The sequence below is a fragment of the Aureococcus anophagefferens genome (assembly GCF_000186865.1).
Source record: "Aureococcus anophagefferens unplaced genomic scaffold AURANscaffold_13, whole genome shotgun sequence".
Lineage (NCBI taxonomy): Eukaryota > Pelagophyceae > Pelagomonadales > Pelagomonadaceae > Aureococcus > Aureococcus anophagefferens.
Genome location: NW_008705573.1, coordinates 723,386 through 736,959, shown reverse-complemented (window position 1 = coordinate 736,959; position 13,574 = coordinate 723,386). Strand labels below are relative to the sequence as shown.

General features: G+C 71.7%; 3 protein-coding genes across 3 annotated transcripts in view; all 3 read left to right on the top strand.

The window, feature by feature from the left end:
• AURANDRAFT_71880 (hypothetical protein) overlaps nucleotides 1-3,182 on the top strand; it is a gene marked incomplete at both ends in the record, with an annotated part of 11,675 nt that extends 8,493 nt beyond the window's left edge. The window contains 2 exons of the mRNA XM_009040072.1: nucleotides 17-1,476; nucleotides 1,676-3,182. Coding sequence (XP_009038320.1) covers nucleotides 17-1,476; nucleotides 1,676-3,182 — 2,967 coding nt within the window. The remainder of the gene's footprint in view (nucleotides 1-16; nucleotides 1,477-1,675) is intronic.
• A 917-nt stretch (nucleotides 3,183-4,099) lies between these two features.
• On the top strand, nucleotides 4,100-6,931 carry AURANDRAFT_322 (hypothetical protein; the record flags this gene model as incomplete). Its single annotated transcript, XM_009039871.1, has 2 exons — nucleotides 4,100-5,466; nucleotides 5,530-6,931. Coding segments are annotated over 2 exons (2,769 nt in total), but the record flags the coding sequence as incomplete, so codon positions are not given.
• A 1,319-nt stretch (nucleotides 6,932-8,250) lies between these two features.
• AURANDRAFT_65180 (hypothetical protein) overlaps nucleotides 8,251-13,574 on the top strand; it is a gene marked incomplete at both ends in the record, with an annotated part of 6,094 nt that continues 770 nt past the window's right edge. The window contains 7 exons of the mRNA XM_009040073.1: nucleotides 8,251-8,717; nucleotides 8,795-8,852; nucleotides 9,059-9,178; nucleotides 9,378-9,617; nucleotides 9,747-9,982; nucleotides 10,650-11,553; nucleotides 12,839-13,570. Coding sequence (XP_009038321.1) covers nucleotides 8,251-8,717; nucleotides 8,795-8,852; nucleotides 9,059-9,178; nucleotides 9,378-9,617; nucleotides 9,747-9,982; nucleotides 10,650-11,553; nucleotides 12,839-13,570 — 2,757 coding nt within the window. The remainder of the gene's footprint in view (nucleotides 8,718-8,794; nucleotides 8,853-9,058; nucleotides 9,179-9,377; nucleotides 9,618-9,746; nucleotides 9,983-10,649; nucleotides 11,554-12,838; nucleotides 13,571-13,574) is intronic.

The following is a 13,574-nucleotide window of genomic DNA, read 5'->3' as shown; positions in this document are numbered from 1 at the left end:
CGTCGTCGCGTCCAAGGAGCTCGCGTCGACGCGCGACGTCATGGACGCCGCGGAGCGCGACGCGACGGCGCTGCTCCGCGCGGAGCGCGACGCCGCGGCGGGGCTGGCCGCGGACGTCAAATCGCTGACGGACGCGCGCGACGACCTCGCGCGGCGCGTCGAGACCGGCGCGCGCCGCGCCCGGGACCTGGAGCGGCGCGTCGACGAGGGCGACGCGGCGCTGTCGGCGCTGCGGGCGTCGCACGCCGCGGCGCTGACGTCGCTGCGGGACGCGCGCGAGAACGCGAAGCGGCCGCTCGGCCCGCCGACGAGCCCCGTGACGCCCGGCAAGGCGCTCGAGGTCGAGCACCAGTACGTCGACGCGCTGGAGCGGCTCGGCGTCGAGACGGCCGCGCGCGCGGCGGTCGAGGCGGAGGCGGAGCGGCTGCGCGTCGCGCTCGCGGGCCGGACTCGGGGCCTCGAGGCGGAGCGCGCAAAGACGGCCGCGGCCGAGGCCGAGGCCGCGCGGGTCGCGCGGGCGGCCGCGGACGCGCGCTTCGCCGCGGACGCGCGCGTCGCGCAGCTCGAGGATCTCGCGGGCCGCGACGTCGACGCGACGGCGGCGCGCGAGGCCGCGCTCGCGGACGCGGGCGCCGCGGCGCTCGACGCCGCCGTCGCCGACGCGCGCGCCGCGTTCGCGCGCGACCTCGCCGCGGAGCGCGCGCGCCGCGAGGCCGCCGAGGCGTCGCTGGCCGACGCGCGGCGCGGCGACGCGCTCCGCGCGACGGACGCCGCCTCCGCGTCCGACGCGCGCGCGGCCGCGGCGGCCGAGCTCGACGCGGAGCGCGTGCGCCGCGACGCCGCGGAGGAAGCTTTGGTGGAGCTGCGCTACGCGTTGGACGCGCGCGCGGCGGACGCGAGCGACGCGCGGAACCTTTTGTCCGCGGCGGAGGCCGAGGCGTCGCGGCTCCGGGACGCCTTGGCCCGCCGCGCGGAGGACCACGCGGCCGACGCCGCGGCGCGCGACGCGCGCGAGGCCGAGCGTTCCGAGACCGTCGGCCTCATCCGGCGCAAATCGACGGAGCAGCTCGACGCGATGACCCTGGCCACGGCGAACGCCAAGGAGAACGAGTCGAAGGCGCTCGCGGAGCTGCGCGCCGAGGCGACGCGCGCGAAGGATTTGGAGGACCTCGTGAGCCGCCTGCAGGGCTCGCTGGAGGCCGCGAGCTCCTGGGACCCCGAGTCCCACTTCTCGGCCATGGTGCGGCTCCAGGAGTCGCACGCCGCCGCGCTCTCGGAGGCGAACCGCGACGACGAACTCGCGGCGCTCGCCGCGATCGTCGACGCGCTCCGCGCGGAGGGCGCCGCGCGCGCCGCGGAGGCGAAGCACGTCGCCAACGCCTACAAGGGCGAGGTCCGGCGCATGTCGCACACGGCGTCGGAGGCCGACCTCGTGACCGCGGAGCTCGCGGCGCTCGCGGCCGAGTCCGCGGCAGTGTGGAAATCAACCACTGGTTTGGGTGGTCCTGACCAAACTTGAGAATTCTCTAGCTCGGCCAATTCGAAGTCGATTCGGCTGATTTTTGGACGAATCGATTGCTCTCGTCGAGTTCTCGAAGAGCAGTCGAAGAGTCTGGTCCAAACCGTTCGATTACGCGCACATTGAAGTCGGGTTGAAGATTTGATTTCCACACAGGTCCGCGGCCAAGGAGGCCGAGGCGAAGCACGTCGTCGACGTCTACAAGGGCGAGGTCGCGCGCCTCGGCGCGGCGGACCCGGCTTTGGTCGCGCGGCTCGAGGACCGCGCCGCGGCCGCCGAGGCCGTCGCGGGCGCGCTGGCCGCGGCGGCCAAGGAGCCGTCGGACTGGGACAGCCTCGACGGCGACGACACGAGCTTGGAGCTGGAGGCCGCGCGCGAGCGCGCGCGGCGCGAGGACTCGCGCTCGAAGGCCGAGCGCCTGGCCCTGGAGATGGAGCTCGCGGACGCCGAGGCGAAGGTCGCCGAGCTCAAGCGGTCCCTGGACGCGGAGTCGGACGCGCGGCTCCAGGCCGATCTCGAGGTCGCGGAGCTCCGGGAGACGCGGTCCTCCGCGGCGGGGCTCTTCTCGTCGTCCGAGGCGGCGCTCCGGTCTGAGATCGACGCGCTGCGGGAAGCGCTGCGGACGCAGGCCGACGAGCGCGCGCTCGACGAGGCCGCGGTCTTCGCGTTCGAGGCGACGGCCGAGGAGCTCGCGCTCGACAACTTCTTCGACGCGTCCGCGGACGTCACGGCCCTCGAGGCGCGCCTCGCCGCGGCCGAGGCCGGCGCCGCGGCCGCGCGCGCGCGGGAGGCGACCGCCGCCGGGGCCGCGGCGGACGCGGCCAAGGACAACGCGCGGCTCCGCGAAGCGTGCGCCGCGGCGACCAAGGCCGCGGCCGCCGAGCGGCGCAGGCGCGAGGACGACGTCGGCGCGGCGACGCGGCGCGTGGCCGCGCTGGAACAGGAGCGGCGGCGGCTCCGCCGGAGCCGCGCGGAGGCGGACGCCGCGAGCGACAGGACGTGGTACGAGACGGTCCTGCCGTCGAAGAAGCCGTCGTCGACGGTGCTCGGTTTGCGGCGGGACCTCGAGGAGGTCAAGAAGACGGCGCGCGACGCCGTGGCGACGGCACGCGAGCTCCGGCGGGCCCGGGGCGACGACGACGAGGCTTCCGAGGACGAGAGCGACGCGGAGGTCGCCTTCGTCAAGCGCGAGGCGCGGCGCGACGCGGACCGGCGCCGCGCGGCGCGCCTCGACGTCGCGGAGCTCGCCCTGGCGCCGGACGGCGTGCCGGCGGTGCTCGACGAGGTCGAGCCGGCGCTGCGGCCCGCGGACTCGCCCGCCGGCAGCGACTTCGCCTCGGACCGCGAGGCCGCGGAGGCGACGCGCGCGATCGAGCGCCTCTTCGAGGCGCCGCCGCGGCGCGACCCGCCGCGGGACCCGCCGGGCGCGATCCAGTTCTTCGCCAGCGGCGACTCGCCGCGGCGGCCCGCGAGCGGCGACTCGCCGCGGCGGCCCGCGACGACGCCGCGCGTCACGGTCCCGGGACCCGGCCCACCCGACTATCTCGGCGAACTGTGCTACGCGATCCCCGCGGGCGACGGCGGCCTCGCGCGCGACCGGCGGCGCGCGACGGCCTTCGGCGACGGCCTCCTCCAGCGCCAGCCCTACCCGCTCTTCGCCTAATCTTAGGCGTCGCGGGGCGTGCGCCAGTAGGAGAAGACGTGGGTGAAGACGTCGTCGGGGACGCGCACATCGTGGAAGAGCCGCTCGTAGAGGCGGTTGTCCGACGGCGTCGCGCGGCCGCGCTCGCGCAGGGAGGGCAGCTCCCGGCGGAGCGCGAGGAGTTCGCGGCGCGGCGCGTCCACGTAGGGCTTCCAGCCGCCGGCCGCGCGGACGGCGGCGAAAAGCGCGGCTAGACGTGGTTTGTTGATGATTCGCGCCCAGGCCTCGGCGTCTCTGCCTTTGCGAGTGCGCACGTCGAGGGACGCGCCGCGACTCAAGAGCAGCTTGCAAGTGCCCAGGGCTGTGCCCTCGCATCTGCAGTCAATAGCGTCGTGCAGTGGGCGGACCCCATGTTTTCTGCTGGCATCGACATCAGCGCCCGCGTCGAGCAGGATGACCGCTGCCTCGTTTCGACAATAGTGACCAGCGCGATGCAGCGGCGTCCAGTCGTCCGCGCGCTTGTGAGGGTCGGCCCCGCGATCCAAGAGCCATCGCATGGTCGTGCACCAACCTAGCCTCGTCGCAAAATAGAGGGGCGAGCACCATCCGCCAAGATAACGAACCACTTCTTCGGCGTCGACGTCGAGGTCGCCGGACCGATGCTGCGCCTGTAATTTCTCGAGAAAACCGCGCTCAATCCTGTCCATCGTAAGACCCGGGCTGCGGCAGGACGATGTTGAGCCGCACCAAGGTCAACTTGCCTCGATCTCGAGGACGATACCGCGACGTAGGAGCCGAGCTGCGCGTCGGTCGGCCGCAGCTCGCGGCCGACCGCAGGTTCTTGCATGGCGCCGCAGCAGGCGCGCGCCGTCGCCGCCGCCGGCGCCCTCATCGCCGCCGCGGCGCTGACCTGGTGGCGGCGGCGGCAGCGCGACGTCTGGGAGCGCATGCTCGACCGCGTGCTGCCGGCCATCGTCGTCATCCGCGTCAACTACGTCAAGCCCTTCGACGGGGACCAGGCCGGCAGCGCCCACGCGACGGGCTTCGTCGTGGACTTTGAGCGCGGCATCATCGTCACGAATCGCCACGTCATCGGCACGGGCCCCATCCGGGCCGAGGCGACGTTCGTCACCAAGGAGGAGGTGCCGCTGACGCCCCTCTACCGGGACCCCGTCCACGACTTTGGCTTCTTCCACTTCGACGCCGCGCACCTCAAGTACGCGGGCGAGCTCCAGGCCGCGGCCATCGAGCTCGCGCCCGAAAAGGCGAAGGTGGGGCTGGAGATCCGCGTCGTCGGCAACGACGCGGGCGAGAAGGTGTCGATCCTGAGCGGCACGCTCGCGCGCCTCGACCGCAACGCGCCCCACTACCAGTCCGACGGCTTCAACGACTTCAACACCTTCTACATCTCCGCGGCGTCGAACACGTCCGGCGGCTCGTCGGGGTCGCCCGTTTTGGACTCTTCCGGCCGCGCCGTCGCTTTGAACGCCGGCGGCTCGAACAACTCGAGCGCGTCCTACTACCTGCCGCTCCACGCCGTCGTCCGCGCCCTCGACGCGTTGAAGGCGGGCGTCGAGCCGCCGCGCGGCACGCTCCGCGTCGTCTGGCGCCACCTGACCTGCGACGAGATCCGCCGCTTCGGGGTCAACGACGCGACGGAGGGCGAGCTCCGCGCCTACCACGCGCGGCACCGCGACCCGCTCACGGCCGTGGGGTTGTTGGCCGTGGAGCAGGTCGTCCGCGGCGGCCGGGGCGAGGCCGCGGGGCTGGCGGAGGGCGACCTCTTGGTGGAACTCGGCCCCCACAAGTTCCCGGACTTTGACGGGTTGGAGGCGTTCCTCGACACGTGCCAGAACACCCCCTTCGACCTCGTCGTGGAGCGCGCGGGGAAGCGGCTGTCGCTGACGATCGCGGACGGCGCGGAGTCGCTCCACGCGTTGAACCCGAACAGCTTCCTCGAGTTCGGCTCCGGCGTGCTCCACGAGCTGAGCCTCGGCGCGGCGCGCAACGGCAATCTGGACCGCACGTCCGGCGTCTACGTCGCCTTCGCGGGCTTCGTCCTGGACGCCGCGGGCGTGCCCGCGCACAGCGTCGTCGTCGCGGTCGACGACGCGCCGACGCCGACGCTCGCGGCCTTCGAGGCGGCGGCGTCCAAGCTCGCCGACGGCCAGCGCGTCACACTACGCTTCTACAACATCGGCGACCAGTACAACGAGCAGGTCGCGGTCATTCGGAACAACGCGCGCTGGTTCCGCGTGCTCCGGTGGACGCGGACCGACCCGCCGCTCGCCGACGTGCGCGCCGCGTGCCGCGCGGGCACCTGCGACGCCAAGTACCGCGCCTGCTGGTCGTCGACGCCTGTCGTGAGTGGTGCACCCACACCACGCAACCCATCCCCGCTGCAGCGGAGCTCCGCGACGTTCCAGCGGAGCCACGACTCGCCCGAGGCCAACGCCGTCGTGTCGTGTTTGTGCAAGGTGTCCTTCGACGTGCTCCACGCCATCGACGGCGTCCACGACTGGCACTTTGTGGGCGCGGGCTTGGTCGTCGACGCGGCGCTGGGCCTCGTCGCCGTGGACCGCAACACGGTCGTCACGTCCCTGGGCGAGTGCGCCGTGACCTTCGCCGCGGCCGTCGAGGTCCCCGCCAAGGTGCGCTTCGTCCACCCGACGCACAACTTCGCGCTCATCCAGTACGACCCGGCGCACTTCGCCGGCGCCGCGCCGGACTGCCGGCCGACGGCTGCCAAACTGACGCCGAGCCAGCTCAAGGTCGGCGACCGCCTCCAGTTCGTGGGCCTCTGCCGCACGAACCCGGACCAGTCCCTGAGCCAGCACGTGACCGTGACGGAGATCTCCTGCGTCAATATAGCCAGCGCGCACGTGCCGCGGTTCCGCGCGCTCAACGAGGAGATCGCCAAGTTCGACCAGGTGCTCAACAAGTCGCTCGGCGGCGTCTTGGTGGACGCGTCCGGCGACGTCGTCGCCACGTGGAGCTGCTACTCGTTCTACAGCTGGAACGACGAGAAGAACTACGAGGCGTTCCACGCCGTCTCCGTCGACGTGCTCGCCTACGCGGCGGAGAAATTTGCCGCGGCTAAAGGCGCGCAGCCGGCGCCGTTGCGGACCGTGGGCTTCGGGCTCAAGCGGCTGCCGCTGTCGACGGCGCGGACGTCGATGAAGCTGAGCGAGGCGTGGGTGCGCAAGCTCCAGGCCGCGCAGCCGTCGCGGTCCCAAGTCTTATCGGTGGCCCAGCTCGCCCACGCGGGGGACGACGGCGGCATCCTCGAGGGCGACCTCGTGCTCGCCGTCAACGGGTCGCCGACGGCGACGTTCCGCGACGTCGAGGACGCGGCGAAGGACGAGGCCTCCGTCACCGTAACGCTCTGGCGCGAGGGCGTCGCGCGCGACGTCGCGCTGAAGACGGACGCCGTCAAGTGCGGCGCGGGCACGGAGCGCGTCGTCGTCTGGTGCGGGCTCCTGCTGCAGGCGCCGCACCGCGCGGTCACGGAGATGGGCGCGCCGGGCACGGGCGTCTACTGCTCCTACTACCTCTACGGCTCGCCGGCCCACTTCTACGCCATCAAGGCCTGCCGCTTCATCGTCGAGGTCAACGACGTCGCCGTCGCCGACCTCGACGCCTTCGTCGACGCGACGCGGTCCGTCCGCGACGGCGACGCGGTCCGCCTCAAGACGTCGGACCTCCAGGGCCAGGTCGTCGCGACGACGCTCAAGACGGACTACCGCTTCTGGCCCTCCCACGAGTTCGCCTTCCGCGACGGCGACTGGACCTGCGACGCCATCTAGGCGACGCGCTATCGGCTTTAATTTTATCTTTCGTTTCCTCGCAGATGGCGGCCGTATTGGTTCACATATCATTAATTAAAGCCCCGGACGGTGGCCGCCCGGGGAAGCGGTGTGCCGGAGACACGGGCGTGCTAGAGCACGAGGGTGGCGACGAAGCCCGCGACGACGCCCGCGGCGCGGTGCTCGTTGCGCCGCGCGCGGGCCTCGAGGTCCCTCGCGCGGGCCTCGAGGTCCTTCCACAGGACCTTGGGCGCCGGCCGGTAGCGCTCGAAGGCGGTCGTCGCCGCCGGCAGGACGCCCCCGACGAGCTCGCGCGCGCGGCTCGTGTCGATGTGGATGACGTTCGCGTACTGCGCCAGCGCGATGGTCGCGGACGCGAAGACGGCGTTCGTCCACAGGGTCGACGCGATGGTGCGCCCCATCTTGTAGGCCACGCCGCAGCCGGCGCCGACGGCGCCGCCGGCGACGCCGTCCATGAGGTCGCCTTTCCAGTGTTCCTGCGCCTTCTTGTCGCGCAGGCTGCCGCGCACGTCGCCGAGCACGGTCGCGTACTTCAACGGAGGTGCGGGGCCGCTCAGCTGCGCCTGCCGAGCCGCGACGGCTTCCGCGGAATAATGCGAAAGGTTGATGCCGGCGACGTCCCCGTGGCCGCCGCCGCCGTGGAAGCTGTTCGAGTACTGCGCCAGCGCCATGGTCGCGGACGCGAAGAGGAGGTGCGGCCGCGCCAGGGCCGACGCGATGGTGCGCCCCATCACGAAGACGATGCGCGCGCGGGAGCCGACGGCGCCGACGGCGACGCCGTCCCGGAGGTCGCGCTTCCACTGCTCCTGCGACTTTTTGTCTCGCAGGTGTTTGTCTCGCAGGCTGCCGCGCCGGTCGCCAACAAAAGCGTACCTCAACCGCGGTGCAGGGCTTCTGCGCTGTGCCTGCTGCGCGGAAAACACCGAAGGATCGATGCCGGCGACCTCGCCGTGTCTGCCGCCTCGAACGACGAGGGGCCTAGCCTGGGCCGCGGACGACGCCGACAGCAGCGCTGCAAAGGCGAGCCTCTCCAGCATCTTCAGACGCGAGACGCGTCGAGGATCGCGCCCGCGTCGGCTTCGACGGAGCAGACGCCGATCCACCGGAAGATTTCGTGCACGAAAACAAAGGCTGACATTGAATGAGGTTTGCCATCGAGCACATGTGTTGAGTTTTACATCTTCTCTCTGCGCCGTCATCCGAAGCCCCTGTGGTCCGCCGGGCTGCCCCGGACCCGGCGGTCCGCGGTCCGCGACGCCGCCATGTACGTGGAACGGAAGGGCGGCGAGGAGGAGGCCCTCGTGCCCGAGGAGGAGCACGCCGAGTTCGTCAAGCTGCGCGACGAGGGCGAGGCGCCGGAGCCGGAGCCGACGCACACGCCCATGACCTGGACGAAGCTCGCCTACTGCAGCGCGCTGCTGGCGCTCCTGATCACGATCCCCTGCGTCCTCTACCCGCCGAGCGAGCTCGCCAAGTACTGGTACGGGCCGCTCATGGGCCTCGCGTCGACGATCCCGTCCGCGGGCGCGCCCGTCGCCGGCGGCATCGTCTTCTTCCCCATCCTCATGCTCGCGGGCTTCTCGCCGTCGGAGGCCGTGGCCTACGCGGCGGCGACGCAGATGATCGGCGTCGGGCTCTTCGTGCCCGGGTCGTTCATCGTCTACGAGGCCTACGCCGTGTTCCTGCACGACATCCTCTTCTGGGGCACGTTCTCCGGCGGCATCGGCGTGTCCCTCACGCTCTTCGTCTTCGAGCGCGTCCTTCGGCGTCTTGTTTCTTCGACCGCTTTCGACTTCGAATCTCTAGGTACTTCTTCGGCGACCCGGAGTGGTACGTGCTGCTCATCTTCACGATCGTCGTCGTCGTCCGTGTGGAAACTAAATCTTCAACCCGACTTCAATGTGAGCGTATGCGACGGTTTCGACACGAGCTCTTCTGCCGTGCTTCGTGAACTCAACGAGAGCAATCGATTCGTCGAAAAATCAGCCGAATCGACGTCGATTTGACCGAGCTCGAGAGTTCTGAAGTTTGGTGCCCCCCCCCCCAAACCAGTGGTTGATTTCCACACAGGTCGTCGTCCTCATCATCTCCGTGGTCCACGACCTCCAGAACCCGCGGGGCACGATGCGCCGCCGGCCGTCGGCGGGGTCCTGGCGCGAGATGATGGACCAGGCCGACGCGGCCGACGTCGTCCCCGACAGGGCAGGAAAAGCGCGCGAATTCCCAACTTCAAAGGCTCCGAGCTCGGCCGCCTTCCACTCGTTTCGGCTGATTTTTGGACGCGCGATCATCCCTCGGAGCGGCCTCGAAACACGGATGCGTTTTTCTGGAGCGCGCGCGCAGGAACGCTCACGTTGAAGCGACGTCGAATCACCCGTTTCCTGCCCAGGTCCCCGACAACCAGAAGCCGCACGTGCCCCGGGAGTCGATCCTCGCGGTCGGCCTCCTCGGCGGCATCATCACGGGCTTCATCGGCATCGGCATCGAGAAGATGCTCTACATGCTCCTGACCATGCACCCGCGGCGCGTCGAGGTCGACACGACGCAGGCGGGCGTGTCGTGCATCACCGTCGCCGGCCGCGTCTCGAATCACATCTTCGACCCGACTTCAATGTGGGCGTATGCGACGGTTTCGACGCGACTTGATTTCCGTGGAGAACTCGATGAGAGCCATCGATTCGTCCAAACATCAGCCGATTTGACCGAGCTCGAGAGGTCTGAAGTTTGGTCAGGACCGCAGCGGTTGATTTCGGCGCAGGTCGTGGGCCTCGTGAGCGCGATCGCGGCGACGTACTACTTCATCGTCGGCCTCGTGCCCGTGTGCCTCTGGCTCGTCTCGCTGCCGGGCACCTGGCTCGGGAGCCTCTTCGGCGCGCGGCTCGCCGACTCCTTCGGCAGCCGCAACGTCCTCATCTTCTTCGTCGCGTTCCTCTGCCTCGAGGTCGTCTACAACGTCTGCGTCCTCACGGAGCTCCCCATCTTCGACTCCATATCGTCCCTCAACCGCTGAGCGCGGGCCCGACCGGCGCGGTCGTAACACACTCGTCCGAGCGTCGCCCCGCGCCGGCCGGTCTCGGCGGCGCAGCCCCCGAGGAGGCTCCCCCGCGGAACACAACAGCGCGCGTTACGCGGGCCCGGGCGAGTCCGCCGCCCGGGCGCGCCCGTCGTCGGGCTAGCCCTCGACCCACTCGCCCTTGTCGAGCACGGTCAGCTTGTGGCGGTCGATGTCGACGGCGAAGTGCTCCCTGAGGCGCGCGAACTCCCGAACCGCGTCGGCGTTGAACGTCGCGGACCAGGCCGACCTCTCGACCTTGCGCCGCCGCGGCGCGGGCGACGGCGACGGCGGCTCCGACGACGCGTCGTCGTCGCGCGCCGCGGTCGTCGGCGCGGCGGCGGCGTCCGCGTCGGCGGTCGCCGGCGCGGCGGCGTCGTCGTCGTCGCCGGCGGCGCGCGCGCGCTTCGCCCGCGACGGCTGCGGCGACGTCGGCTGCGGCGACTCCGTGCTCTCGAGGCTCGCGAGGCGCGAGCTGCGGCGCGGCTTGGGGCTCGACGCGGCGCTCCTCGACCCGGCCATTGCACACGCCGGTTTTTGAACCGTGATTGAACGGTTGTTGACCCAAGGCCAAGGCGCGATGGACGAATCATCAGCCTCCGAGGGCAGCCACGAAGATGGCGTCGCGGCGCTCTACGAGGTCGGGAAGCGCCACGAGGCGGCGAAGGACTTTTCCGCCGCCGCGGAGGCCTACGGCAGGGCCGCGGCGACGGGCGGCGGCAAGCTCCGGCTGCGCGTGAACAACAAGCGCCTCAAGGAGACGCGCGTCCTGCCGGCCGTGCGCGGCGACCTGAACGCGCAGGTCGCGCTGGCGGCGCTCCACTACTGCGGCCGCCGCGACGGCGACGACGCCGGCGGCTTCGTGCGGTCGCAGAAGACGTGCGTGAAATGGCTCGAGGTCGCCGCCGCGCGCGGCTCGACGGACGCGATGGACGCGCTGGGCTACTGCTACTTCGAGGGCCACGGCGTGCCCGAGGACGCGCCGCGCGCCGAGGCGCTCTGGGCCGAGTCCCTCGAGAAGCAGCGCGCGGCGAAAGTCGAGGCCGCGGAGAAGGCCAGGGCCGAGGCGGCGGAGGCGCGCGCGCGAGAGGCGGACGCGGAGGCGGGCGCGAAGGACGACGAGGCCGAGGGCGCGAAGGACGAGGAGGACGACGCGGGCGCGAAGGAAGAAGAGGCCGGAGACGAGGAGGCCGCGAAAGACGAGGAGGACGCGAAAGACGAGGAGGACGCGGACGACGAGGAGGCCGACGAGGCCGCAGAGGAGGCGAACGGAGCGGAGGCCGAGGAGGTCGCGGACGAAGCGGAAGTCGAGGAGGCCGAGGACGCGCGCGAGGAGGCCGCGAACGACGACGAGGAGGTCGCGGACGAAGCGGAGGCCGACGCCGAAAACGACGAGGCCGCGGACGAGCCGGAAGAGGACGAGGAGAACGACGACCCCGCGCCGCCGCCGCCCGAGGAGAGCGACGACCCCGCGCCGCCGCCGCCGAAGCGCAAGCGGGGCCGCCCGCCGAAGGTCCGCGCGCCGGAGCCGGCGCCGGACGCGCCGCCCGCGAAACGGAAGCGCGGCCGGCCGCCGAAGGCGCGCTAGGCTAGGTGTTAGGGTCGTCGCGGACGTGGATGGCCAGGATCGGCCGCGGCGCCTCGCCGCGGTTCTCCCCGCCGCGGTGGAACATGGCCGAGTCGTAGACGACGACGGAGCCCTTCGGCGCCGTGAGACGCACCGTCGCCGGGCGCAGGCCCCGGTCGACGAACCACGGCGCGAAGGGCCGCGCCAGGGCCCAGGCGGCGCGCGTCAGGAGCGTCTCGACGTCGAAGACCGCGCGCGCGAGGCGGTTCCGGCCGGAGACGTAGCCGGCCGGCATGACGCGCGGCACGAGCTCCGTGGGCCCCATGACGCAGGTCACGTCGACGAGGGCCACCTGGGCCGTGGCGCCGACGCCGTCGTAGTGCCAGTTCTGGGGCTTGCCGCCCGGGTTCGACACGACCATCTCCGCGAGGCTCACGATCCTCTCGTCGCCGCAGACCCTGCGCCAGGCCGCGTCGTCGTCGTCGAGGAGCGCGGCGACGGCGGGCGCCTGGAGCGCGAGGATGCCGTCGCCGCGGGTGTCGTGCGTGACGTCGCTGCCGTCGCCGACCCACTTCTCCGCCGTGCCCCGGAGCAGGATCGTGAAGCGGTCGTCGCGCGAACTTTGGCCGAACGCGTCGGCGGGGACGCCCGCGGCCGTGCCCTGGCGCACGAGCGCGTCGGCGTTCGCCGTCGCTTCCAGCAGCCGCACGACGCCGTACGTCGCGTAGATGTGTTGCGCGCGCGCCTCGTCGTCGCCGTCGCAGGAGATGGCGGCGAGGAAGGCTTCCTCCTCGGCGCGGAGCGGCTGGGGCGTCGCGTGGCGGAAGAGGCGGCTCGGCGCGAGCGGTGCGACGTCGACGAGGCGGCTCGGCGCCAGCGCAACGCTACCGGTGGCGAGCAGGCAGAGCATGCAGCGCGTGTTCTTGAGCATGCTCTTGCGGCGCGTGTTCTTGGCCCAAGAACGTGAAGATCCCATTGCCACACCGCTGCCGCCGCACTGCGACGGCATCATGAGCGCGCTCTGATGATGCGGCCGATGCTGCCGAGACGTCGATCGTCGATGCGCGGGGCAGCCCCTCCATCGACGTCGTCGTCGAGGAGCTGCTTGATATCGAGTCGAGGTGCTGCTTGGAGACGAGGAGCCGCTTGAAGGCTGGAATCAGACCGCTTCGCGACGAGCATGTTTCGCCGGCTCGTCCTCGCCGCCGCGACGACCATCGCCGCCGGCCAGACCTTTGACTTCGAGGACTGCCAGCCCGAGGGCTGCATCTTTCCGTTCATCTACTACGGCGTGACCTATGACGGCTGCACGGACGTATGGGAGAGCAGCGCGAGCGGCAGCTACCGCTACCCCTGGTGCGCGACCGCCGTGGAGGCCGATGGCATCACCTACGATAATGCGTGGATCGAGTGCGAGGCGTCGAACTGCCACCCGCCGACGCCGCGGCCCGTGCCGTGGCCGACGCGGCGGCCGACGTACGCGCCCACGGTCGCGCCCGCGGAGCCGTCGGCCGCGCCGTCCGCCGAGCGGCGGGCGCCGTCGTCGGAAGCGCCGTCGTCGGAAGCGCCGTCGCGCGCGCCGTCGCGGGGCACGCGCGCGCCGACCGACGCCGCGGCGGCCGCCGCCGCCGACGACGACGACGAGCTGGCGCTCTTCGACGCGGGCGGGATCGCGTGGTCGCGGTCCGAGAAGCGCACGGTCTGGTACCGGTGGATCCTGCGGTCGCTCGGCGTGCTCGCGCTGGGGCTCCTGGCCGTCCTCGAGCCCATCCTGGTCGTGGCGGAGTCGCGCGTGTCGGACGCGCAGAAGCGGACGCTGCTGCTCCTGTCGGTCTGCGACGCGGGCTTCGTCGCGTGCTTTCTCATCGAACTCTGGTACACGCGGCGCGTCCTCTTCTACGTGGAGGTCGCCGTCGTGGCGTGCGCGGCGCTCGCGTCCGCGGCGCTCCTCGTCCGGCTCCGCGTCG